We start from the raw sequence: 26,786 nt of genomic DNA, 5'->3' as shown, positions 1-26,786 counted from the left end.
ACTTGTCTGTTGCCTACAAAGTGTCAGTCATTGTGCCATGTCCTTAAGACCGTTAACTCGTTTTCCCCTCAATAACTTTTACAAGTAGCTGTTAGAACCTTCGTTTTACAGACCAGTTAGCTGTGGTTTAAATGGAAGACGCTGCCAGCACCCCAGTGGGGCAGAGTCTGGACTTCTGTCCCCGGGCCTTGTACTGAAGCCCCCTCCCCGTGCTTTTTCCCTGCCTAGGCCTTGTGGGCTGTGCTGCACCTCGGACGGCTTCGCACCAGCCAGCGCCCTCTCTCTCCTGCAGCACTCTGATCTGCACCCCCTGAGGGGCTTCCACTGTCCGCGGGGTGAGAATGCCCCTGGGTAAGTGCCGCTGCTTCTGCGCACCTTGGGGAAGGACCCTTCTGTGGGACGCAGTAGAGGGGATAGTCAATGAGCTCAGCCAGTTCTGAGTTCTGAGAACTGTCTGGCAAAGCGGGTGCAGAGCAAAGCGTGACTTAGGAGACGGGCTGCGCTTGGGGTCACACGCTAGCTAAGTTCCTTCATTCCCCTGAGGTTGACTTTCTGTAAAGTAGGGAAACTGCAAAGGCTCTCTGAGGGCAGAGGCCTTGGCTGTTTTTCTTGATTTTGAACCCACAGTGCCTGTCCACGTGTAGATACTCAGAACCGGTGGGCTGAATGTACAGCCGAGGCATTTTTACCAGAAGTCGGTTTTCCTGTGGACTCTGGGTGGGGACAGATGGAATCTGCCTGTGAAGTGATGATGGCTCTCAGGGTCCTGGGTACCCTTCTCTTCCCTGGGGGGTGAGCCCCCCTCTGGAGATCTGGCAGCTAACACGCTGACGTGGGCTCACCTGCCCTTTTTTGCACCTGTATTCGAAAGTGATCGTGGGCTGCCTGTGCCCTGGTCATTGATAGTGCAGGGAGAGAAATCGCTGAAAGTGCTTCCCCGTGTTTGGAGGGTCCACTCCTGTCCCTTTCAAACTCTGGAGCTTTCTCACACCTCCTTCTCACCGTCTTTCAAATGCCTCCTGGCACTTGGTGTCTTATTAGTGAGTGCTCCCTGTGCAAGGCTCAGTGCAGGGGTCCGTGAGGCGTTCACCAAGGTGTATGAGGGGTGAGTCCCTGCCTCAGGATTGGTGGTGGAACCACAGCTGCAGCCCCCACTAGTCACACCCTGTGGCAATTACTGGCTTGATTGTCTTTCCTCTCTCTATTGTGACCTTGAGGACAGTGTCTTGAGTTTTGTTTAATATTTTATTGTATTTTTTTAGAGACAGGATCTCACTCTGTTGTCCAGGCGGGGGTGCAGTGTGCAGTGGCGTGATCATAGCTTGAACTCCTGTACTCAAGTGATCCTTGCACCTCAGCCTCCCAAATAGCTGGGACAGACAGGGTCTCGCTATGTTGCCCAGGCTGGTCCTGAACTCCTGGCTTCAAGTGATTTTCCCTCAGTCTTCCAAAGTGCTGGAATTACAGGTGTGAGCCACTTCGCCTGTCTCAGTATCTGAGTCCTGTCTCTTGACTTACCTGGTGCTTGGTAGATGGTTGATTTTCAGCAGTTATGGAACAAATGAAAAACAGGAGATGGGCCGGGTGCGATGGCTCACACCTGTAATCCCAGCACTCTGAGAGGCCAAGGAGGGTGGATCACTTGAGGCCAGGAGTTCAAGACCATCCTGGCCAACATGGTGAAACCCCATCTCTACTAAAAAATACAAAAATTACCTGGGTGTGGTGGCACACGCCTATAATTCCAGCTACTCAGGAGGCTGAGGCACACCAGAATCGCTTGAACCTGGGAGGTGGAGGTTGCAGTGAGCCAAGATCATGCCCCTGCACTCCAGCTGAGGCGACAGAGTGAGACTATGTCCCTAACAAAAAACAAAAAACAGGAGCTGGAAAAAGACAATTGTGGCTGGTCGTGGTGGCTCACACCTGTAATCCTAGCACTTTGGGAGACTGAGGTGGGTGGATCGCTTGAGCCCAGGAGTTTAAGACCAACCTGGGCAATATGGCAAAAACCTGTCTCTACAACACACACACACTAGCCAGGTGTGGTGGCATGCGCCAGGAGGTGGAGGTTGCAGTGAGCCGAGATTGTGCTACTGCATTCCAGCCTGGGCTGCAGAGCCAGAGCTTGTCTTTAAACAACAACAACAAAAAAGACTTCAGTTGTAAGGTGACAGGGCTTAGCACATTGATGCATGTCAGGGAAGTAGTTTTGAGCAAGGCAGCCTGTGTGGGGGTGGTCAGAGCTATTTCCCACTGGCCCAGTGGTCATCCCATGGTGTTCCCCTTGACGGTCTTGTCCGTGGGCCACCAGGATTAATTTCCCCACAGGATTGTCATTGTGATGTCAGTGACCAAAGCCAGAGGTATAGCTAGGCATGGCTGATAGAAGAGTGAGATGTGTAATCAGCCCTGACCCGCAGATGACAGATGGGCCATCCTGCCCATAATAGCCCTTACTGTGTATGCTAGACTGCGCCACGCTGGTGTGCCACACCAGAACCTGTCCTAGGTTCAGAGTCCCCTTCAGTGTACTGCTTCAGGATCACAAATTCAACAATATGTGCATAAGATGAGACTTAAGCTGTCCCTGATGTCTGGTTCTTCTCTAGATGAACTCTTCGTGTTGCTGAGACCGTAGACCACTGTTAAAACTAGCCAACTTTTAGGAAATGTTTACCACCTGCTGGCTTCTGTGCCAGTACACTCCTTGTCCTTTCCAGAACGGGTTTGACCAGGTGATGTCTAGATAGCTCATCCAGGGCTTCTCGATTCTGGCAGAGGAGGCTGATTGGTGCAGAGAGGCCCATGAGAGGTATCTCCACCCTGCCAGGAAGCAGGTGGACCATGGTGTTCTATGAGGTCTGTCCTCTGGAGATCTGGGGCTTTTTGTCCCACAAGGGTGGGTGCATGCAGGTTCCCTGGGCGTGATGTCTGGGAAGTAGAGAGAGGTGAGGTAAGAGTGTCTTTGTGCTGGCCCCAGTTTTACCCTCTTTGGGGCCATCATGAATACATTGGGTTCCTCTTGTGCCTGCTTGGGTTTAGCATCTTTAGGGATCCCTTATCATTGTAGTGTCTTGGAATATCTGACTCAAAAGCTGGAGGGCTTTGGCATCAAACCTACCTGTACCCTGGTCCCAAACGCTTTACCACTACTCCCTAGCTTTGGTTCTTTTTGTGATCTTCAGTTTTCTCATCTGGAAAACAGGAGTACACTGAGGTGATTTTTCTTAGGATCACACCGTCCCTGTCTTCCACGTCCGAAGAAGTCTGCCAGCTTTCTCATCTGGAGGGTCTTTCCTTTACTTCTCCTGGTTGGGGCAGGTTCTGTTTATGTGGGACAAGATGGAAGCTATCATCCTGTGCTCTGCTGTGCCACTGTCCTGGCTCAGGCCATTTTTCAGGCTTCTGACACTGGTCTCCAATTTCAACAAGCCCTGGATCTCTTTCTGCCCCTGTGTGCAAAGTGATTACAGGCTGCTTGTGTCTTGGTTATTGGTAATAAAGGAAAAGTTACAAGGTTTTCCTCTTGTGTAGAGGCACCATTGTCCATTTCAGACGGGATGACCTCAGGGGACTGTGTCAGTGACCAGGATGGGCTAGACAAGCTGTCAGTACATTCACCTCCTGAGACACTGATTCCCCTGGTGTGTTTTCTGTGGGTGAATATCGTGGTTTCCTGGACTTGCCATAAGCAGTGCCAAGTGCATCAGTCACATCTTGGCTTCTTGTGCCCTGCAGGAATGTCACATGACTGCCGCCCCATGTGTGTGAGAGGTGTCCTCTGGGAGAGCATGGATCCTGAGGTCCCAGGTAAGTGGGGTCCTGCTCAGTCCTCTAGAGCTCAAGTTCTCTGCAGGTTGTGAGGCCAGAGGTGGTTGGGTGCTGAGGAGTGGGGAGTGAGGACACAGGTGAAGGCTGCTTCCCTTTGCTCCTGTCTTTGCTCCTTCAGCAGGCAGGGACAGGCCTGGGCCCTCTTCTGCCTTCGTGGGGCTGCTGCCAAGAAGGTGCTCCCTGAGCTTGATTGGGGCTCTGAGAGTCCCTGACAAAGACCCTGTCATGTTGAGAGGAAAACCATGTGTTGGAATGGACAGAGGGGCTGCGTTTCAGATTCAAGCCTGGATTCATACCCAGTGCCCGGCTGAGCGGTCTTATGTAAGCCTCAGTGGAACAGATAGCCAATATTGATACCCTCCATCCCAGTCTGTTATTTATTTATTTATTTATTTTTTGAGACAGAGTCTCGCTCTGTCGCCCAGGGTAGAGTGCAATGGCATGATCTCAGCTCACTGCAACCTCTGCCTCCCGGGTTCAAGTGATTCTCCCTGCCTCAGCCTCCTGAGTAGCTGGGATTACAGGTGCCCGCCACCATGTCCAGCTAATTTTTTCTATTTTTAGTAGAGATGGTGTTGGCCAGGCTGATCGCGAACTCCTGACCTCTGGCAATCCACCCGCCTTGGCCTCCCAAAGTGCTGTGATTACAGGTGTGAGCCACTGTGCCCGGCCTATTTTTTTTATTTTTATTTTTATTTTCTTTTGAGACGGAGTCTCTGTTGCCCAGGCTGGAGTGCAATGGCGTGATCCTGACTCACTGCAACCTCCGCTTCCCGGGTTCAAATGATTCTCCTGCCTCATCCTCCCGAGTAGCTGGGATTACAGGTGCCCGCCACCACGCCTGGCTAATGTTTTTTTGTGTCTTTAGTAGAGATGGGGTTTCACCATGTTGGACAGGCTGGTCTCAAGCTCCTGACCTCAGATGATCCACCTGCCTCAGCCTCCCAAAGTGCTGGGATTACAGGCGTGAGCCACTGCACCTGGCCAGCCCAGTCTTTGAGAAGAGCCCCAGGATTCTCAATATTTCTGCCCATGTTTGCCTTCCTTTCTGCTTCTGGCAGGGAGTGGTAGGTGATCTCTGGGAGTCAGAAGCAGCACCTGTAATCTTAGGCTGTAAGTCTGCTCATTGCCCTGTCAGCTGTTCTGTTCCAGGTGAGACCATTGCCCGGAATGCCAGCATTGGCCTCCTTTCTGGGCTTGCCCTCTGCCCTTTCTGCCCCTGCATTCGAAAGTGATCATGAGCTGCCCGTGCCCTGGTCATTGGTAGTGCAGGGAGAGGAACTGCCGAGAGCACTTCCCCGTGTTTGGAGGGTCCGCTCCTGTCTCTTCCAAACCCTGGAGCTTTCCCACACCTCCTCCCTCCCACCACGTCTTAGATGGCTCCTGGTGCCTGGCATCATCTAGTGGGTTGTGTTGCTCTTCTCCCTGGCCCAGGGCAGTTATTGTGAGACATGAGGGAAGGGTGTGGGGTGATGGGTTTGGCCTCACGGAGCAGAAGGGCTGGGTGTGGAGCTGAGATAGGGCTGCCCTGCTCCTTCCTCCCGGAAGCTTTCTCTGCCTCCACACCTCTCCTTCCACGTCCTTATCCAGCCCCCTCTGCACCAAGCTGACCCTGTGGAAATTGTTGCCTGACTTGTCTCCTGGCTCTCTTTGCTGTGGTCTCAAGGTCAGTGTCTGAATTTTGTTCCCTACTTTGTTATGTCTGCCAGATGGTCAGTATTCTGACAGTGTGGGACAAAGGGAAAACGGCAGCCTGGGCAACCCCGCCTCTATAAGAACTAAAAAATCAGCCAGGCATGGCGGTGCATGCCCCTGTAGTCCCAGCTACTCAGGAGGCTGAGGCAGGAGGCTCTCTTGAGCCCGGGAGGTCAAGGCTGCAGTGAGCCATGATCATGCCACTGCACTCAGCCTGGGCAACAGAGTGAGACCCTGTCTCAAGAAAGAAAAACGAGAAAGGGAGAGTCCCTCCACTGTAAGGAGATCGGGTTCATTGCATTTTGGGGTGTTGGAGAAAAATACTGAGTCAGCACCTGTGTGGGATTGGTGGGAGCAGATTTGGTGTTTTCCACCCCTTCAGAGGATTCTGAGGTAACTCAGTTCTGTTGGCCTTGGCCTTGTATGGGGAGGATTTCCCTCCAGCCTTTTATGGGGAGGATTTCCCTTGTATGGGGAGGATTTTCCCTCCAGCTTGTGGGAAAGGAATCAAGGACCAGAGACAGGCAGGGGAGAATATCACTGAGGGATTTACGGCAGCAGCCTCTGCACGGCTTCCCCACGACCTCCCCAGCTGCTTGCTGGACGCTGCTGGAGAAACAGCACATCCCGAGATCATCATGGCCCCAGCATCCTCTTGAACTTAGTAACAGTTGGCCCGACAGATGAAGCGGATATCATCCCTGTCTTAGAAGTTCTCTAGCCCCTTTCTTAGAGATAAGCTGCTATTTCGTTCCTAAAAGAAGTCATGGCTGTTCAGGTGAGAAGAACGGTTTAGTCAGCATCTATGCAACACTGTAGAGACGCTTGGTGAGAGGTGTTGGGATGCAGGAGAGTGGCAGACCGCAGGGCCCGAGGTAAGGTTTCTTGTCCATCTCTGGAATTTTGGCTTTTTGCACCCGTAAAGTCACGTCCCCTTTTTTTCTGGTGCTTTGGTGGTGATGTAGGGAGAGGTGAGGATGAGAAGAGGGGCCATGTCCTATGGATTCCCAGATCCAGACTCCTCTTCCCTGGGAAAGCTGGATTGGAGCTGGCCCCTCCTTCTGTGCCTTCAGGGGCTGTGGAGGAGGAGGCCCCTGCAGGGAGCTGCCTGGGGCGAGCGCTGGGGCTTTTCCTGCAGTGCATTAGCAGCATGTCATAATGGAAAGTGGCTGGATTTCTTTCCAGTTGTAATCAATGGTTAAGATTTAACCTAGCAACATTGTAGGGGTACACAGCCAAATGATTCAGGAAAAAAGATGCAGGTTGAGTCTGGAGGAATCCCTGTGCCAGCTTCCTCATGCTCCCTCCCTCTCTCAGAAATCACGTGGAACCCATTCTCCCCTCAGCAGTGAAAATGCATTCAGCCTATGTGCAGTGTTTCTGCCCAGGGAAGCCCAGTAGGGGCTCCATGCCCGGGGTGTTTACTGGGATCTGGTTATGTAGACACCACCTGCCTAGCACGCACCAAAATTCCAGACTTTCAGGAAAATAGGTGCCTGTACCACATTATTTGCACGGAGAGACTGTGTCCAGTGAACAGTTCTGATCAGTAAACTGTTGACTGGGAACATCCCGAGAGCCAAGTTCCCAGATGCCAGCCAAGGGCCATCTGACCTGTTTTGAATCTCAATTTCCTGATACAGAAAACAAAGGTAGGGCAGAATTGATTTTTACAGACGTGACCCCATGATCCTGCTTTCTAGTCCCCAGATTTTTCCAGGGCTTTTGTCAGAGGTATTTCCCCTTTGATTCCCCTTGGTGGTTAGGTTTTATGGGATTTTACAGGACAGATGGCAGCTGCAGGAGTCTTGTACTGTCCCTGACTTGGGTCATCCCACAGGCCCTGGCACCATCCTCCTGCCCTTCCTGGTTCTCCTGTCTGTTTCTGCTTCTGCATCCGAAAGTGATCTAGGCTGCCTGTGCCTAGGTCATTGATAGTGCAGGGAGAGGAACGCTGAAAGAGGTTGTCCCCGTGTTTGGAGGGTCCACCCTATCCCATCCAAACCCTGAAGCTTTCACACACTCCTGTTGCTCTCCTGCCAGCCCTTGAGGAGTCCGGCGCTTGCTTGGCTGCCACATGAAAGTCAATGCGGGGGGACATCATGCTTAAGTCTTTCTCAGCTTGACCTCTCTTTCCAGAAACCAGGCTCTGTGTTCTGAAGGGTATATCAGGAAGGGAATGTGATATGTAATGAGTCATGGTGTGTCGCAGTGGATAGCACAGTTTTGAATAAGTGCAATATTGGCATATAAACATGAGGGAGACTTTGAGGTTGGGGTGAGCAGGGCTGACCCCGTGTGTGTGTGTGTGTGTGTGTGTGTGTAACTTGGGGACAGGATAGGGTAGCATCTTTACATCTTTACATGTCATTGGCCTGGAATAGGGGGTCCTGAAGGGTTTGTCGTAAGAAAGAGAAAGTGCTCATTGCTGCAAGGGGAGCACAGCCGGGTTCTGAGAGGCAAAACACTTCCCTCACTTCCCACCCAAGAGTTTCGCCTGTTCTCTTGACCCTCTGAGGTGTGCATTGGTGTCACTCACTGGCCACCATTCCAGCTCTTAATTCCTCTGCCTTTTGTCCTGGCCTTCGGGGCTCCCCTGAGGATGACTGGTTCTCAGGTTGCCTCTGGAGGAATGGGTGGAGTTGTAAGATCAGGAATAAAGCTAGAGAGGAAGGACCAAGGGGAAGTCACCGATGCAGCCGCCGTCTAGCCCATCCCACCCCGATTGAGAGGTCGCTTTTTCCTGTTGAACATGTTGGATAGTGGAATGTGTTATAAGAAGTGATATGTGTGGCTTCTTGTCATTGCAGGATTGTCAGCTGACCTCTGTCCTGTGTGCCCAGTGGCCCCAGGTGACGTGTCTTCAAGAAGAGGCTGAGCTGCGGTGCTTGTAAGGTATGAATCCTGGGTGCTTCTCTAGAGAATGCACTGGTGTTCAGGCTGCAAGGACGAAGGCTTTGAGGTCACTAGAGGGGAGGCAGAGGCTGCTTCCCATTGCTTGCTCTTCCACTGAGGCCCACAGGGACATGTGACACCCTCTTTTCCTCGAACTCTGCGACTCCACTGTGTGAATCACGGTGGGGCTTACAGAGCTCCCCTTGGGCTCTGAGTCATCCTAGTGTGGATTGGCATAGTTTGTTGAAGTGGGAGGAGTACTGCATTTTGGAGGCAGGCAATTAGCTAGTGGTTTTCTCTGGACTTGGTGGCGATCCTTGTTATGAAGTGATTTATGGATTTTTTTTTTTTTTTTTTTTTTGAGGCAGGGTCTCACTCTGTCACCCAGGCGGCTGGAGTGCAGTGGTGCAATGATGGCTCACTGCAGCCTCGACCTGGGCTCAAGTGATCCTCCACCTCAGCTTCCCGAGTAGCTGGGACCACAGGTACGTGCTGCTGCACCCAGCTAATTTTTAAAAATTTTTTGTAGAGGCGGAGTCTCACCATGTTGCTTGGGCTCGTTTTGAATACCTGGGCTCAAGCAATCCTTCCACCTTGGCTTCCCAAAGTGCTGGGATTATGGATAGTAAGTCCATGCCTGGCCGACGTGTGGATAGTATCACACAATCCCTGACTTCCTAATCCAGTGAATTCTCAACATTTCACCCAGAGTTGATCTTCCATCTCATTCTCTTATGAGGGAAGCATTTGAGTAGTGGTTCTCAAACTGTGGTCCCAGAACCAGGTACCATCAGTATTACTTGGGAACTTGTAAGAAGTGCAAGTTCTTAGTCCTGTCCCGACCTACTACATCAGAAGTTTTGGATCTGGAGCCAGCAATCTGGCTTAACATGCTCTCCAGTTGATTCGTATTCATGCTAAAGTTTGGGAAATCAAACCATGTTAGAAATCTTTGGGAATCAGAAGCAGCTGCTGCAATTCTAGGCTGCAAATCTGGTCACTGACTTGTTTCCAGGTCTCTTAGTTTGGGCCCTTCCTAAGCTGCTGGCAATGCCTCCCCTCTCAACTCACTCACTGCCCTATTTTGTCCCTGTATTCGAAAGTGATCGTGGGCTGCCTGTGCCCTGGTCATTGATAGTGCAGGGAGAGGAATCAATGAAAGCATTTCCCCGTGTTTGAAGGGTTCACTCCTATCCCTTCCAAACTCTGGAGCTTTCGTACATGCCTTTATTCTCACCAGTGATGTTACCTCCTGGTACCTGGTTGTCGTGCCAGACCCCTGTTTACCTCATTAGGGATGGCACCAGGTTCAACAGGCCGGAGAAGAGACCTGGAGCCAGTGAAGGAAACAGGGTTTATCTGGGGAACTTGAGGGCAGTCAGCAGTCTAGTGGTGGGGAGCTGGATGGGGGCACCTCATCCGCTTGTAAAATGCATGCAGATTATATAGCACCTTCCCCCAGTAACCTCCACATGGCAACCCTCGTTTCCTAAGAGGCTATTGTTACGTGCATCTACCATACACTGGTGCTGTATGGTTCATTGAGTGTCCCTTGTGCCCAGCATGGTGGAGGGTACTCAGAGGCTCCTGTCAAAGGACAGTGAAGCAGGGACCTGCCACACTGAGTTTATGTCTCTGAGCTAGTTTTGGAGCCACAGTAGTGGTTACCCCTTCCTAGAGCTCCCCCCAGAAGCTCTCTCTGCCTCCCCATCACACTCCTTCCCACCTCTCAGCACTGGTCACACTGTCTGGAAATTGTTGGTTTGCTTCTCCTGCCCACTGTGCTGTGAGCTTCCTCAGGGCAGTGCCTCTGTCTTGTTTCACATCGTGCCTGGTAACTGACATATAGCACCTGGACAAACAGTAAATGAGAAGACACATTGTTGTAAGGTGACAAGGCTTATCCCATTGAGCAGTGCTGGGGTTAAAAATGTCCTAGAACAAGCCAGCTGTTACAGTCCACCTTCAGTCCTGGCTGTGAGGAGCATCCATGGTCTACCAGGGGTGGATTTTCCCTCTGGCCTTAGATTAAGGTGGCAAGGGCTAGAGTAGTAATCGAGGGAGACAATATGGTATAGGTATAGTCAGATGTATGAATGCAGCTCTTACACACTAGATGGTAGGTGCGGGGCTCTCCCACCCCACCTGTTCGTTACCCATCCCAGGTCTGTGCTGATCACTGCCAGGCATGGCCTGCTCCAAAAGCCTTCTTGCCTTGGCATCCTTTTTTTTTTTTTTTTTAATTTTTTTTCTTTTTTTTTTTGAGACCCAGTCTTGCTCTGTTGCCCAGGCTGGAGTGCAGTGGTGCAAACACGGCTCACTGCAGCCTCTGCCTCCTGGGTTCAGTGATTCTCATGCCTCAGCCTCCGAGTAGCTGGGATTAAAGATGTGCATCACCACGCCCAGCTAATTTTTGTATTTTTAGTAGAGATGGGGTTTCACCATGTTGGCCAGGCTGGTCTCGAAGTCCTGGCCTTATGTGATACAAATAATTGGGACAGCCTCCCAAAGTGCTGGGATTACAAGCGTGAGCCACCACACCCAACCTGTTTTTAAAATGTTTATTGTCTATATTTGAAGTTTACAACATGATGTTATAGAATAATGGGACAGATATAGATAGCACAGTGGTTACTATGGTGAAGCCAATGAGCATGTCTGTTATCTCACATAGTCACCGTTTTTAGTGTGTGTGAGGAGCAGCTGAAACCTGCTTCACAGAAATCCCTTATGTTGTGCGTGAGCCCTCTAGACTTACTCATCCTGTATATCTGCTACTTGGTGTCCTTTGGCCTACATCTCCCTATTTCCTTCAGCTCCTGCCCATGGTAATCACCATTTTATTCTCTATCTTTGTATGCTTGACCTTTTTTTTTTTTTTTTTTTAACATTGCACACATAAGTGAGATATGCACTGTTTGTCTGTGTCTAGCTTATTTCGTTTAACATAATATCCTCCAGGTCCATCCATGTTGTGGCAAATGACAGGATCTTTCTCTATCTTTTTTTTTTTTTTGGTTGAGACAGGGTCTCCCTCTGTCACCCAGGCTGAAGTTAAGCCCAGGAGACAGAGGTTGCAGTGAGCTGTGTTCGCTCACTGCAACCTCTGTCTCCTGGGCTTAAGTGACCCTCCCACCTCATTTCCCTGAGTAGCTGGGACTGCAGGTGCATGCCACTATGCCTGGTTAATTTTTGTATGTTTTGTATAGATGGGGTTTCGCGATGTTGCCCAGGCTGGTCTCCAACTCCTGGGCTTAAGCCATCCTTCTGCCTTGGCCTCCAAAAGTGCTGGGATTACAGGTGTGGACTGCCATGCCTAGCCCAGGGTCTTCTTTTTTTTTTTTTTTTTGAGATGGAGTTTTGCTCTTGTTGCCCAGGCTGGAGTGTAGTGGTGCGATCTCAGCTCACTGCAACCTCCACCTCCCAGGTTCAAGTGATTCTCCTGCCTCAGGCTCCCGAGTAGCTGGGGTTACAGGTGCATGCCACCATGCCTGGATAATTTTTTGTATTTTTAGTATAGATGCGGTTTCACCATGTTGGACAGTCTGGTCTTGAACTCCTGACCTCAAGTGATCCACCCACCTTGGCCTCCCAAAGTACTGGGATTACAGGTGTGAGCCACCGCGCCCCGCCAAGGGTCTTCTTTTTAAGGGTGAATAATGTTTTGTTGTGTGTGCGTGTGTGTGTGTGTGTGTGTATGCCACATTTTCTTTTTCCATTCATCTGTTGATGGAGACTTAGATTGTTTCCGTATCTTGGCGATTGGGAGTAATACCGCAGTGAATATTGGAGTGCAGATGTCTTTATGAGGTGTGATTTGATCTCCGTTGTGTATGTGTCCAGAAGAGGGATAGCTGGGTCTATGTAATGTATACTGATAAGCAGCACAGAGTGGGCACATAGGATAGCATAGACGCCATTTCTCTCACAGATAGTTTGCCGATCCCTTCCTAGGGTTACGTTTTTCTTGTTCCTGAGACAATAATGTGGCTGTAAGTACTAATAGAGACAGTGGCATTTGTGGGTTGCTTATGATCTGCCAACCCCTGCGTTAAGTGTTCTCTGTGTCTGTTTCAGATGGGTCCGCTGTGTGCAGAGACTCCATGGGATGTGTTGTCTTCATAGCAGCAGGGCGCTGGACCATGGGTCCGCAAGGTGGGATTTTTGGACTGTTGTCTGGAATATGTTTCTTTGCATCCTGCAGAGTCATGTGCTGTTCCTGGGGCTTGGATGATGTAGGGGAAGCAAGGTGAAAGTGGTATCCCGTGGTTCCACGTTCTGTCCTGCTGTGGGGCTGTCCCTCACATGCCTTCAGTGGCTGTTGCAGAGGAAGAGCCTCCGGAAATCTGCGTGGGTAAAGTGAGCTCCCCGGGGGAACCGTCCTCCTCCCTTGAGCGCTGGTGTGTCCACAGTGTGCTGTGATCTGGATTAGCAGTGAGTTTTTCTTTCAGGGTGTGTGTGTATGATGTTAGGACCATATGCTCCTGACCTTTTCCAACCCAAAAGCATTTCCATTTTTTTAATGCTGGAAGTGTCTTAACTCCTTTTGGGGTCTTAGAAGGACACACGGTGGCCGTGGCTGGGCCTCTGCTCAGCTGGGCTGCTCTCCCTGCCTCAGGCCATTCCTCAGGCCCTTGACACCAGCCTCCCTCCCTTGCTGGCTCTCTTTCTGTCCTTCCCTGCTCTTGTATCCAAAAGTGATCATGGGTTGCCTGTGTCCCGATCATTAACAGTGCAGGGGCAGGAGTGCTGAAAGACATCTTCCCTGCGTTGGTCCAGCCTTCCCTTTCAAACCAGGGAGCTTTCCCACGCTGCAGCCTTTTTCCAACTAGCCTTTCAGAGCTTGGGCCTTTGTGGGCCCATGTGATGTGGTGACTAGACCCCCCCCTGACTTCTGAGGGTTCATTTTGTCTTTTCATGTTAGGGATCCTCCTGCCAGAAACCAGTCTGCATTTCTCTCTGGGCCCCACGCTGGAATGAATTCAGTTAGCAGTGAAGGGCACACGTGAGAACTGCAAATCACGGGCTTTGCTTCATGAAATGTGAAATCCACATTGTTTCCACAGGCACCTCAGTAATGTCGAACAAATGGAGAAAGTTGTAGGTGGGGCTAGGAAAGCTGTATTCCTGTGGATTACTCTAGCTGGTCATTTGCCCCGATTGTGAACTGCTTGAAAGAAAAACAAAACTTCTAAGATGTTTGTCCTTTCATGTCCTTTATGTTGGGATTTTTTATTTGGTGTGCGTGAATGAGGAGCTTCGCCCTGCTTGAATGGGACCCCTCTCAGTGGTGTCAGCTTGGGGAGGAGGAGATGGCCCTGGAGACTAAATACGTGTATGCTTTCTTACCCTCTTAGGTCTCAGCCTTAGATCCAAGGACAGTCCAAGGAAGTCCTAAGACCATGGAGTTGGTGATCTGGGATCTGGGTTTGCTGATATTTCTCACCATGGTGAGTTGATGCCAAGAGCTGGAACCCACAGCCAGAGGCTCAGCTGGTCCGTGTTTATGCAGATGGGAACCTTAAATCACTGGTCTCACTTGTCCTTTGTTTCAGAATCTCTTGGTGGTGTTTGTGGGCACGAGAGGGGCAGAGAATAGAGAGTGAGGCTACCACATGAAGCGTCACCAGAGCTGCTCCCTGCTGCCTGCTCAGAGCACCCCGGATCCACTGTTCAATCTGCACAAGATTCGGGGTCCAGACATGGGAGACTTCAGCTGCCTCAGAGGACCGTGGACAGGGAAGGCCAGCCTCGCATCCCTCTGTCCATGCCTGGAATGACTTTAATAACCAAGAGTTTTATTCTTGAATTTGTAGCTGTCGTTCACTTTTTACCCACCCATTCAATAAACCTTACAGAATTGCTCCATGTGCTTCTTAAATCAGTGACAACCTGTGAGCCTGCCAGGCTGGCTTTGGAGAAGGTAGGCCATAGGCCAGATCTGATTTTCACTCTTCCTTGGCTCAGAGGATATTGTTTGAGGTATACATTTGGAACTAGGAGGTGAACAAGTGCTGGTAGTTGGTTCACATTTAGGCATTTAGGACCCATGAGAATTGAGGGCATTGCAGAATAGTCAGGGTAGATTATGGAGTGAGACAGGTCTGATGTCATTCAGGAAGGCTGGAGTGTCCTGGATGACCTGGCTCATAAGTAAATGCCTACTTGTGAGATCAACTGTCCCAGTTTGCCTGAGATTGAGGGACTTCCCAGAAAGTGGGTTTTTCATTGCTAAACCCAGGGAGATCTTGAGCAAACTGGGACAAGTTGGTCAGCATGTGTGGGATGTAAAAATCCATGGTGTCAGCTTGAGAGGACAGGTTATGGGGTAACAGTGGGAGTAGGGTGAACATGGAGCAGCTGCCATTGATGGAACTGAGGGGTACCCTTAGGTTCAGGCTTTGGAGATTAGGGTAAAGTCAGTTATTGCAAGGCCTACGCATGGTGCCTTGTGCCTGTATTACTAGCACTTTGGGAGGCCAAGGTGGGATGATTTCTTGAGGCCAGGAGATCAAAACCAGCCTAGGCAGCAGACCCCGTCTCCACAAAAAATTAGCCAGGCACGGTAGCGCACTCCTGTAGTCCCAGCTACTCAGGAGGCTGAGGCAGGAGGATTGCTTAAGCCCAGGAATTCGAGGATTCAATGAGTTAATGATGGCACCACTGCAGCCCAGCCTGGGTGCCAGAGTGAGACCTGTTTTTAAGAGAAAGAAAAATTGCAGCAATGACATGATCTAAGGATGTGCACGCATGAACTCTCATCTCTGATTCACAGAGGGAGGAATCTACACATGTCCCAAGGGCCATGGTGAAAAGGTGCAGTTAATCTCCCCACTTGAAGTTAAAACCACCTTGGCTGGAGTTGGGGCAAAAATCACGCTGGTAAGCCTGTCTTGATGAATTTGGCACATTAATGGTCTGCCAGGCATTCTTTGTTTTTTTTTTTCTATTTTTTTTTTTTTTTTTTGAGTCAGCCTCACTGTTGCCCAGGCTGCAGTGTAGTGGTGTGATCTTGGCTCACTGCAACCTCTGCCTCCCAGGTTCAAGTGATTCTTGTGCCTCAGCCTCCTAAGTAGCTGGGACTATGCACATGTGCCGCAACGCCCAGCTAATTTTTGTATTTTTAGTAGAGATGGGGTTTCGCCATGTTGGCCAGCTGGTCTCGAACTTCTGACCTCAAGTAAACCACCCGCCTCGGCCTTCCAAAGTGTTGAGATTACAGGTGTGAGCTACCATGCCTGGCCTAAGGGGCAGGCATTCTTTATGTTTAAAGGCACCATACCAGCAGTCAGTTCCCTGCAGAAGCATCCAGAAGTCACAGGTCCTTTTTCTGCCTTGGCCTTTGAGGACCATCCTGACATTTTTGCCATCTTTTGCCAACTGGCTGTGGCTGCTTGAACAGATGCCAGGGGAAGGAATCTGGGTCCACTTGAGGAAGCTGTAACTGATGACAGATGTCTGCCACAGTGGAGGGGACAGCAGTAGAATACATTACCTAAGTCTAAGCAGTAATACAGTACCTAAGTCTGCATATTTCATCCGGCATCAGATCATCATGGGTGCCTCTTGCCACTGTTGCATGTGAGGCAGGAGCCATCCCAGGTCTTAAGGGCCTGAGGAACTCTGAGAAGAGCAGTCCATTAACCAAGGTGGCCCAAGAGCCAGGATTAGGTCAAGGAGGCGTGGCCCTTGCTGGGATATGTGCCCAGTATGAGGGCCTGAGGAAGCAGCTGGTTGGAGACTCCACAGCAGAACTGACAGCCAGGAGAATGGAGAGCTGGGGAGAGTGAGGCTCATTCACTCAAAAAGCATTGTGCATTTACTTGGGAGCCAGACGCTAAGCTGGAGAAAAGGATACAAGGGTGAGTAAGGCAGTTTGTGTCCTCAAGGAGATCCCAGCCCAGATAAATATATGTAGCTGTGTTTCAGAGGCTTGGTTCCAGACCACTGCAATACAGTGAGTCGCACACATTTTCTGGTCTCCTAGTGCATTAAAGTTATTTTAGCCAGGTGTGGTGGCACGTGCACCTGTAGTCCCAGCTACTCCAGAGGCTAAGGTAGAGGATTTCTTGAGCCCAGGAGTTCAAAGCCAGCCTGGACAACCTAGTGAAGACCCTTGTGTAAAAAAATCAAGTTTACACTATAGTGTAGTTTATTAACTGTGCAATAGCATTATGTCCAAAGCAATATAAATACCTTAATTTAAAAATATTATGAAAGAATGCTAATGGTTATCTTTAATCCTAGCTGCTTGGGAGGCTGAGCTGTGCACCAGCATGCCCAGCTAATTTTTTTTTTTTTTTGAGACAGAGTCTTGCTCTGTCACCCAGGCTGGAGTGCAGTGGTGCGATCTCGGCTCACTGCAACCTCCACCTCCTGGGTTCAAGCAATTCTCTGCCTCAGCCTCCCGAGTAGCTGGGATTACAGGCACCCGCCACCACGCCCAGCTATTGTATTTTTAGTAGAGATGGGGTTTCACCATCTTGGCCAGGCTGGTCTTGAACTCCTGACCTTGTGATCCACCCACTTTGGTCTCCAAAAGTGCTGGGATTACAGGCGTGAGCCACTGCGCCCAGCCACTAATTTTTTTTTTTTTTTTTTTTTTTTTTTTTTTTTTAAGAGACAGGGTCTTGCTATGTTGAGACCCTCTCTGGTCTCAAACTCCTCCTAGGCTCAAGCTATCTTTTCACCTCAGCCTCCAAAGTACTGGGATTACGGGTGTCAGCTACCACGCCTGGTCCCCTTTGTGGAATTTTAATGTTTCCAGTCCTTTGCCTCCAAAGCTCTCCAATGCCTTTAAAACGATGGTTTTCTATTTTATCCACCTTTTCCAGTTCTTAGCAGAAACATTGGCCTGTCAACTACTCCCTTCTATTTAGAAGCAGAAATCTTGACATTAGCAGATTTTATTTAAAATATTTTTTTCTCTCTGTTTGGAGAACGGATTATACCAGGGCAAGAGTGGAAGCAGGGTGACCAGTTGGAAGATTATGGCAGTTGTCTAGGTGAGAGATATTGGTGACTTGGAATAGGGAGATAGAGGTAGACAGCAAGATAGATGTCTGTGTTCCAAGATAGAAAGATGAAGATACAATTTTAGGCAAATGAAGCTTAGAGCAGGGAAGTATGTAAAATGTGATATACCATTTTTTTTGGTTAAAAGAAGATTTATTCGAAATCAGCCTGGACAACATGGTGAAACCCCATCTCTACTAGAAATACAAAAATTAGCCAGGCTTGGTGGTGGGCGCGTGTAATCCCAGCTGTTCGGGAGGCTGAGGCAGGAGAATCGCTTGAACCCGGGAGGCGGAGGTTCCAGTGAGCTGAGATCGCGCCATTGCACTCCAGTCTGGGCAACAGGAGTGAAACTCCTATTGCCCAGGAGTTTTGAGAGTGAAACTCTCAAAAAAAAAAAAAAAAGAAAAAAGATTTATATGTATATATGCAAATTGGGGTGATTTTTTTTTTTATTTTAACATGCTTTTCTCTTTTTTCTTTCCCAGAACATCATAGTTTCTCTAATATATCCCTGGCATCCTTTTGGCTAGGGGGAGATTTGAATGCCAAGGAAGACCACAGTGTTAGTCAGTCTTTGTCATTCAAAAATAGGATTATGCAGCAGGACAGTAGCCTTGCTTGCAAGGCAGGGTTCTTCAATATTTTTTTTTAATTACTCCTTTATACCAGTAAGCAAACTTGGAGAATCTATTCCCAAAAATTTTTCAGGGATGTGGAGTAGACACTTTTGTCTACCATTAAGGCTTAGCTGGAGTCAGAAAGAAAGATATAATTAGGGGTCACAAAAGGTTTTTACCTGATGCTCTTTTTTTTGTTATTGTTGTTGTTTTGTTTTTGTTTTTGTTTTTTTGACCTTGAGGGATTAAGGAAGAAGAAGGGGAACAGAGAAGCAGATGACAAGAGGCTCACATGGGTGTCCCAATTTCCCTTCTCTGGACTTTGACTTGGAGAGGGTGCAAGTACATTAGAGAGAACACTGAGAACAAGAGAGGAGACATTGACTTTGCTTCCCATTTAACACTGTGCAAGAGGCCACCTCTTGAATTGCCCCCTGCCCTAAATTGTAGTATAGCCATGGCAACTGGACAGCTTGGTGTGGTTGGGCAGAGGGACGTATCTTCGCCATCTTGGGCTGCCATAACAAAATTCCATAGATTGAGTGATTTAAACAACAGAAGTTAATTTTCTCAAAGTTCTGGGGGCCAGGAAGTCCAAGATCAAGGTGCTGGCTGATTCAATTTCTGATGAGAGCTCTCTTCCTGGCTTGCAGATGGCCGCCTTGCTGTGTCCTCATATGGTGGAGAGCGAGGGAATGGCCTCCCTGGTGTCTCTTCTTATAAGGGCACTAATTCTATCAGATTATGGCTCCACCCTTATGACCTCATTTAACCTTAATTACCTCCTTAAAGGCCCTATCTGTAAATATAGTTACATTGAGGGTTAGGCTTTGTGTTAGTCTGTTCTCACGCTGCTAATAAAGACATACCTGAGACTGGATAGTTTATAAAAGAAAGAGGTTTAATTGACTCACAGTTCCATATGGCTGGGGAGACCTCACAGTCATGGTGAAAGGGGAATGAGGAGCAGTCACGTCTTACTAACGGTGGCAGGCAAGACAGCTTGTTCAGGAAAATTCCTGTTTATAAAACCATCAGATCTCCTGAGACTACAATGAGAACAGTATGGAGGAAACCACCCCCTTGATTCAGTTATCTCCATCTGGCCCTGCTCTTGACACATGGGGATTATTATAATCCAGGGTGAGATTTGGGTGGGGACACAGCCAAACAACATCAGGCTTCAATATGTGACTTTTGGGGGTACAAAGTTCAGTCCATAGCAATTCAGTCCTTTGGAATTTAGCATCCTGGAGCTGCCCTGGGATCCTGAATGGTCTACGTCAACCCAGAGGTGGCTGAGGATGTGGCTGAAGAGTTTCCTAGCAGGGGCCACAGTACCAGAGTGAGGTACCAGATCTGCATCCTGCTTAAAAATCCAGCATGCACCCTGGAGAATTGCTGGCACTTGGCAAATATTTATTGAAACGAGCCGTTGGGCTGTATCTTCTTTTTGCACGTGTAATAGGAGTGTCCCTTGTTCTCTAGCCTTCAGGAGTCACCCTTTCCTTGAACGTCCTCTGAATATCAGCCCCAGATCTGTAGGAAGTCCACTTGAGTCTTCAGTAAATGCTGATATGTTCTTTTTCTTTGAGACAGAGTCTCGCTGCTGACTCCCAGGCTGGAATACTCTGGCGTGATCTTTGCTCACTGCAACCTCCACCGCCTGGGTTCAAGCGATTCTCCTGCCTCAGCCTCCTGAGTAACTGGGACTACAGGTATGCGCCCCCACACCCGGCTAATTTTTGTATTTTTAGTAGAGACGAGGTTTCACCATGTTGGCCAGGCTGGTCTTGAACTCCTGACCCCAGGTGATCCGCCCACCTTGGCCTCCCAAGGTGCTGGGATTACAAGCGAGAGCCGCCGCGCCCGGCCAATGCTGATGTGTTCTAACAAATCCATCCTGGTGGCTGTTTGTTGTATTTTTCTCTGAATAGCTCCATTGCTCCAGGCCTCTCTGTGGTTACCTATGGCTTTCACCTTTTCTCCCACTGCTGTTCTTTTCCTATGCCATTTTGCCCCAAACATTCTTATGATCAATTAAAGCTGGCTCCAGGACAGCACAGGCTCTACACTCTGGCCGGATTTGTTTCTGCCTCAGAAATACGTGCTGTCATGGCCGGAGATGGCCATCAAGATGTCTCCTAGCTCATCCAGGCAGGTCTGCTCTCAGGTTCCACTGGGAGAATGTAACAGTGTTCTGGAGCTTGATCATCTCCCATCCTGGTGATCTCTCAAAAGGTCTTGCAACCCACCTGAGTGCTTAGATCAAATCCCAGTGGCTTCTGAGAACGTGTTGCTGGTTTGTGAGGGAGAAGGGATGGGAGAGGATAGTGAGAAAGAGAAGATGCTAGGAAGTGAAATAAGAAGGAAAGAGGAAAAGATATTACCATTTAATTCAACTCAGGGCGGGGTGCAGCAGCTCATGCCCGTAATCCTAGCACTTTGGGAGGCTGCAGTGGGTGGATTGCCTGACGAGATCAGTCTGGCCAACATGGTGAAACTCCGTCTCTACTAAAAGTACAAAAAAATGGCTGGGTGTGATGGTGTGTGCCTGTAATCTCAGCTACTCGGGAGGCTGAGGCCCGAGAATCACTTGAACCCAGGAGGCAGAAGTTGTAGTGAACCATGATCATACCACTTCACTCCAGCCTGGGTGACAGAGTGAGACTCTGTCTCAAAAAAAAAAAAAATTCAGTTCAACTCAAACTTAAGTATGCATCCAAATCACCTATAATGCTTGTTAAAGCACAGATTGCTGGGCCACTCCCCTGAGTTTCTGATTCAGCAGATTTGGGATGGGGACCAAGCATCCTGACTTCTTCATTTTTTTTTTTTTTTGTTTTTTTTTGAGACAGATTCTCGCTCTGTCGCCCAGGCTGGAGTCCAGTGGCACGATCTCGGCTCACTGCAACCTCCGCTTTCCGGGTTCAAGCGATACTCCTGCCTCAGCCTCTGGAGTATCTGGTACTACAGGTGCCCACCACCACACCCTGCTGATTTTTGTACTTTTAGTAGATACAGGGTTTTGCCATGTTGGCCAGGCTGGTCTTGAACTCCTGACCTCGGTCTCCCAAAATGCTGGGATTACAGGTGTGAGCCACTGCACCCGGGCGCATTCTCACTTCAAACAAATTTCCAGGTGATGATGCTGCTGTTCAGAGGACCACATTTTGAGAACCACTGACCTCACCCCCAAACCAGCTTGGAGATGATGCACCCCATCCCAGTATAATATTTTACTCTTCATAATGGGTAGGCAGACCTGCTTTTTCTAAAATATCCTTGCAGCCAGCAGCCAGGTCCATCTGTTTGTTCATACAGTAGCAAGATGTCCAACAACTCCCTAAGGAACTTAATGAGCAACTTGGATCCAATTCTTCATTGTCTGTCAGAGGAAAGGCATCCATGCTTGGTAATGAGCCTTTGGATGCTCTACCCGGCTCTGTGGCCAGAACAAAGCGCCTTGTTATCTCCCTGACAAGGAGCCTACTTTATGGTGTTGGACAAAACACCTAGTACGTCATTCTCCCAAACAGCACAAACTCATACCCAATGAAACTGGGGGAGCAATGGGTGGTCTTTCTACTCTCAGAAACCTGTTTATTTCCATCTTGGTGGTGTGGAGAGGGTGTTGTATGTTGCACATTGTGCAAAGGCCTGGGACATGATGGCCACTGCTCCCACTCACCCATCTCATCAGCATGTTGTAGACATCTGCAGAGTCCTACACCGAACTGAGCATGCTGGGGGGTGGGGGGTGACAATGATGAAATGCATCCAGAACCTGTTTCAAGGCCAGGTCTGTGACACAGCTCCAGACTAGATGCATAGTGAAGGCTCAGGAAATGTTGGCCATGATTCTTTTGTTTTGTTTTGAGACGGAGTCTCACTCTGTCACCCAGGCTGGAGTGCACTGGCGTGATCTCAGCTCACTGCAACTTCTGCCTCCCGGGTTCAAGTGATTCTCATGCCTCAGCCTCCCCAGTAGCTGGGATTACAGGTACATGCCACCTCGCCCAGCTGATTTTTGTATTTCTTTTTTAGTAGAGACAGGGTTTCACCATGTTGGCCAGGCTGGTCATGAACTTCTGGCCTCAAGTGATCTGCCTGCCTCGGCCTCGCAGAGTGCTGGTATTACAGGAGTGAGACACGGTGCTCTGCCGATTCTTATGGGTATGATTAAGAAGAACATCCCAATCACAGCCTGGAATAGAACACTTTCGTGATACAATTCACAACCTCCTTCTGGGAGGACATGAGCATTCCTGATAAATGCTTAAGCAATTTTCTGATAAACTTTAACAAGATTAAAATCTCTTTGGGGAAATTAGCTACCCAAACCACTTGGATGATTATCATACATTCTTTGTCTTGTATTCAGTTTAATAATGATTATCCAACCATTCTCTTTTCCTTTGAAATATCCATAACAAAAGGGAACTACTGACTTGGCTTTGTGACAGGCTTAAAATAAAACTTCAACACATGCTTATAATTAATTTTTGTGAAAAAATGTAAAACAGTCATTATAGAGATAGGACATAAAAATAGTAGCTAACACTTATTAAGTACTTGTTGCTTGTCAGATGTTATATTAAATGCCCAAAAACTCTTTACAATGAATTGGGTTATAATACCTCTGTTTGACTTAAAAGATGCTGATACAGTTTGAATATTTGTCCCCTCCATATCTCATGATGAAATGTGATCCCTAATGTTGGACATGGAGCCTGTTGGGAGGTGTCTGGGTCATTGGGATAGATCCCTCTTAAGTGACTTGGTGCCCTCCCCATGGTAATGAGTGAGTTCTTGCTGTTAGTTCACGAGAGAGCCGGTTGTTTAAAGGAGCCTGCACCTCCTCCTCTCTCTCTTTGCTCCCTCTCTTGCTATGTGATGCGCCTGCTCTTCCTTTGCCTTCTGCCACGATCGGAAGCTTCTGAGGCCTCACCAGAAGCTGAGCAGATGCTGGTGCTATGCTTGTACAGTCTGAAGAACTGTGAGCCAAATAAACCTCTTTTTTAAAATTTAATTTAATTTTTTTTTTGAGACGGAGTCTGGCTCTGTCGCCCCGGCTGGAGTGCAGTGGTGCAATCTTGGCTCACTGCAAGCTCCGCCTCCCGGGTTCACACCATTCTCCTGCCTCAGCCTGCCGAGTAGCTGGGACTACAGGCGTCCACCACCACGCCCGGCTAATTTTTTGTATTTTTAGTAGAGATGGGATTTCGCCATGTTAGCCAGGATGGTCTCGGTCTCCTGACCTCATGATCCGCCCGCCTCAGCCTCCCAAAGTGCTGGGATTACAGGCGTGAGCCACGGCACCCGGCAATAAACCTCTTTTCTTTACAGATTGCCCAGTCACAGGTATTCCTTTATAGGAATGCAGAACAGACTAACACAAATGCTAAGAAAGGCCGAGTGACTTGCCCAGGATCAGACAGCCAGTGATGGGTAGAGCCAGGTTTTGGTTCCAGGCCTGGCTGAGTCCCCAGCTGGAGCTAGCTACAGCTACACTCTTCTGCTTTGCCAGGGGAATTGCAGCAGGAGGTGAAGAGTGGGATAGTCTGCTGGGCGCGGTGGCTCATGCTTGTAATCCCAGCACTTTGGGTGGCCGAGGCAGGTGGATCATCTGAAGTCAGGAGTTCAAGTCCAGCCTGGCCAACATATCGAAACCCGTCTACTAAAAATACAAAAATTAGCCAGGCGTGGTGGCATGTGCCTGTAATTCCAGCTACTCGGGAGGCTGAGGCAGGAGAATCACTTGAACCTGGGAGGCGGAGGTTGTGGTGAGCTGAAACTGCACTACTGCACTCCAGCCTGGGCAATACAGTGAGACTCTGTCAAAAAAAAAAAAAAAAAAAAAAGAGTGGGATAGTCCCTGAGAAAGGGACAGGTATAGGGCTGTGGAACCACAGAGCATGGAGAATATTCTCCCAGGTAGAGGGCTTGGGAAGGGGACATGGAGGAAGAGATAGTCTATTCCAGAAGAGGAAGTAGGAGAGGGACTGGTGGAGACAGTGAGCAGCACATGCCAGGAGCAGCAGGAGGGTGGGCAGAGGCATAGCAAAGGCCCAGGCACATTTGAAGGTGGTTGTAGAGTTTGATCTGCAGCCATGGGAGCGGCCCCCAGTCCTCTGAACAGCGCGACCCCTGCCATCCAGTGTTGTGGATCCTATGTGCTGCTACTTGGACTTTTTAAATTACTCTGGATTCAGAGAGCACAGCCACACAGTTTCATCACTTACTGGCTGTGTGACCCTGGGCAAGTCACTTCACCTCTCTGAGCTGAAGGTTTCCTCATCTGAAAATTGAGGGTAATGATAGCATCTCCTTCTTAGGATTGCTGTGAGGATTCAATGAGATAAACCTCAAATTAGCACATGCCTGGCACCTACCAAGGGCTCCATAGAAAGGTGGGGTATTACTGTCTTACCGTGTAATTGAATGGTGGCATTATAACGCTGTTTTTCAGGAGGCTTGTGAAAAAAATAACTTCTCATTAAAAAAATAATTTTAGACTTTAAAAAAATTGCAAAAGTAGCACAAAGAATTCCTGAATACCTTTCACCAAGATTACAAATATACACATAAAGAAAAAAACAGGGCCGGGCACAGTGGCTCACGCATGTAATTCCAGCACTTTGGGAGGCCAAAGCGGGTGGATCACGAGGTCAGGAGATCAAGACCATCCTGCCTAACACGGTGAAACCCCGCCTCTACTAAAAAATACAAAGAAAAAAAAAAGTTAGCCAGGCATGGTGGCATGCACCTGTAGTCCCAGCTACTTGGGAGGCTGAGGCAGGAGAATTGCTTGAACCAGGGAGGCGGAGGTTGCAGTGAGCCGAGATCATGCCACTGCACTCCAGCCTGGGCAACACAGTGAGACTCTGTCTCAAAAACAAAAAACAAAAAACAAAACAAAACAAAAAAATATATATTGACATATATGTACACACATAGAAACATATAAACATGTATATACGTATTTCCCCCTGAAGTGTTTGTGAGTCAAATGCAGACTTGTTGGCCCTTTACCCCTTAATACTTCAGTGTGCATTCTTTAAAAGCAAGGACATTCTCCTATATACCATTATACTATAATTGTACAAATATAGTACAATTGGTACAAATTAATACAACTATGCAAATATAGTAAAATTATCAAAATCATGAAATTAACATTGGTACAATACTATTATCTAATGATCAGACCATATTCAGATTTTGTCAATTTTCCCACAATGTCCTATATAACAAAACAAAATCTCTGATCACCTCCTGCATTCATTTGCCCTGTCTCTGAGTCTCCTTGAGTCGGTAACATTTCCCCAGACTTTCTTTGTATTTCATGACCTCGACATTTTTTAAGAGTGAAGGCTAGCCACGTTGTAGAAAGTTCCTCTTTGGGTTTGACTGATGTTTCCTCATGGTTAGATCTGGGTTAGGCGTTTTGGGCAGGAGCACCACAGTGACCTATACACTGCATCACAGACTTGTGCACATTTTTGTTGACAACTTTATTTATTTATTTTATTTATGTTTTTTTGAGATGGAGTCTCACTCTGTCGCCCAGGCTGGAGTGCAGTGGCACGATCTCAGCTCACTGCAACCTCCGCCTCCTGGGTTCAAGCGATTCTCCTGCCACAGCCTCCCGAGTAGCTGGGATTACAGGCATGTGCCACCATGCCCGGCTAATTTTTGTGTTTTTAGTAGAGACGGGGTTTCACCATGTTGGCCAGGCTGATCTTGAACTCCTGACCACCTTGGCCCCCAAATGCTAGGATTTACAGGCGTGAGCCACTGCGCCTGGCCTGTTGACAACTTTAAAATAGGGTTTCCAGATGGGGGGGAGGTAAGGAATTACTGAAAGACTTACATGAGAACATACACCCTGAGGGACTTGATAAACATGTGAATCCTCCAAACCTGCTGAGTCGTACCTCTGAGAGTGTGCCTAAGAACTTGCAGGGTTCACCAGCATCCTAGGTCACCAGTTGTCTACAGTGTTCCTTCCAGCTGTGACATTCCCAGACGTGGCCAAAAGATGGCGCTGCAGACTGCACTTTCAACGGAGTTTCCTTTCTGGAGAAACAGCTGGGCTTTGGTGAATTCAAGCTCACATCTACCAGGAGCACTTGGTACCTCCTGTTTGCTCCTTGGAACCGGGCCTTTCCCACCGCTATCCTCCTATCACTTCATAGTGACTTTTCTGGATGCCCCAGGACCTCACAGGAGTTAGAATTTACTTTGGGGTTCCTAAGCCAGAGATGATTCACTCTGCAAGGTGAAGAGAAAACCCCTCCCAGTTTTCTGAAGAGCAAACCAAGAACTGTTAAAATAGTAATAGGCCAGTCACAGTGGCTCATGCCTGTAATCCCAGCACTTTAGGAGCTGAAGCAGGAGGATCACTTGAGCCCAGGAGTTCCAGACCAGCCTGGGCAACATAGGAAGACCCCATTTCTTTCTTTCTTTTTTTTTTTTTTTTAGTATTTATTGATCATTCTTGGGTGTTTCTCGGAGAGGGGGATTTGGCAGGGTCATAGGACAATAGTGGAGGGAAGGTCAGCAGATAAACATGTGAACAAGGGTCTCTGGTTTTCCTAGGCAGAGGACCCTGCGGCCTTCCGCAGTGTTTGTGTCCCTGGGAACTTGCAATTAGGGAGTGGTGATGACTCTTAAGGAGCATGCTGCCTTCAAGCATCTGTTTAACAAAGCACATCTTGCACC

General features: G+C 48.7%; 1 protein-coding gene and 5 non-coding genes across 30 annotated transcripts; all 6 read left to right on the top strand.

Annotated features, from left to right (window-relative positions):
- The first annotated feature begins 331 nt into the window (after positions 1-331).
- On the top strand, positions 332-14,288 carry LOC101058930 (uncharacterized). 25 transcript variants are annotated; one of them, XM_063802953.1, is made up of 11 exons: positions 332-351; positions 3,742-3,813; positions 3,956-4,155; positions 4,896-4,986; positions 5,425-5,500; positions 6,308-6,404; positions 8,340-8,424; positions 8,793-8,909; positions 12,629-12,778; positions 13,782-13,874; positions 13,980-14,288. In XM_063802953.1, exons 1-5 carry the CDS (start codon positions 342-344, stop codon positions 5,442-5,444), a joined length of 393 nt encoding a protein of 130 aa, XP_063659023.1. In that variant the 5' UTR covers positions 332-341; the 3' UTR covers positions 5,445-5,500; positions 6,308-6,404; positions 8,340-8,424; positions 8,793-8,909; positions 12,629-12,778; positions 13,782-13,874; positions 13,980-14,288. The 25 variants fall into 25 exon arrangements, 16 of the variants coding, with proteins under 16 accessions (XP_063659023.1, XP_063659022.1, XP_063659021.1 ...); XM_063802952.1 differs by lacking the exon at positions 6,308-6,404; XM_063802951.1 differs by lacking the exon at positions 6,308-6,404 and having other exon boundaries at positions 12,629-12,783.
- LOC112206560 (small nucleolar RNA SNORA71) lies at positions 857-990 on the top strand. Its single transcript, XR_002940979.1, has one exon. It is a non-coding gene; the product is annotated as a small nucleolar RNA SNORA71 (small nucleolar RNA).
- Positions 5,052-5,185, top strand: LOC112206561 (small nucleolar RNA SNORA71). Its single transcript, XR_002940980.1, has one exon. It is a non-coding gene; the product is annotated as a small nucleolar RNA SNORA71 (small nucleolar RNA).
- LOC112206563 (small nucleolar RNA SNORA71) lies at positions 7,419-7,551 on the top strand. The gene has a single exon (XR_002940982.1). It is a non-coding gene; the product is annotated as a small nucleolar RNA SNORA71 (small nucleolar RNA).
- Positions 9,513-9,646, top strand: LOC112206559 (small nucleolar RNA SNORA71). The gene has a single exon (XR_002940978.1). It is a non-coding gene; the product is annotated as a small nucleolar RNA SNORA71 (small nucleolar RNA).
- LOC112206565 (small nucleolar RNA SNORA71) lies at positions 13,108-13,235 on the top strand. The gene has a single exon (XR_002940984.1). It is a non-coding gene; the product is annotated as a small nucleolar RNA SNORA71 (small nucleolar RNA).
- Positions 14,289-26,786: the final 12,498 nt, after the last annotated feature.

Source organism: Pan troglodytes, chromosome 21 (genome assembly GCF_028858775.2).
Source record: "Pan troglodytes isolate AG18354 chromosome 21, NHGRI_mPanTro3-v2.0_pri, whole genome shotgun sequence".
Classification (NCBI taxonomy): Eukaryota; Metazoa; Chordata; class Mammalia; order Primates; family Hominidae; genus Pan; species Pan troglodytes.
Note: the sequence above shows the minus strand (reverse complement) of the source record. Positions and strands in the feature narration are given on the sequence as shown.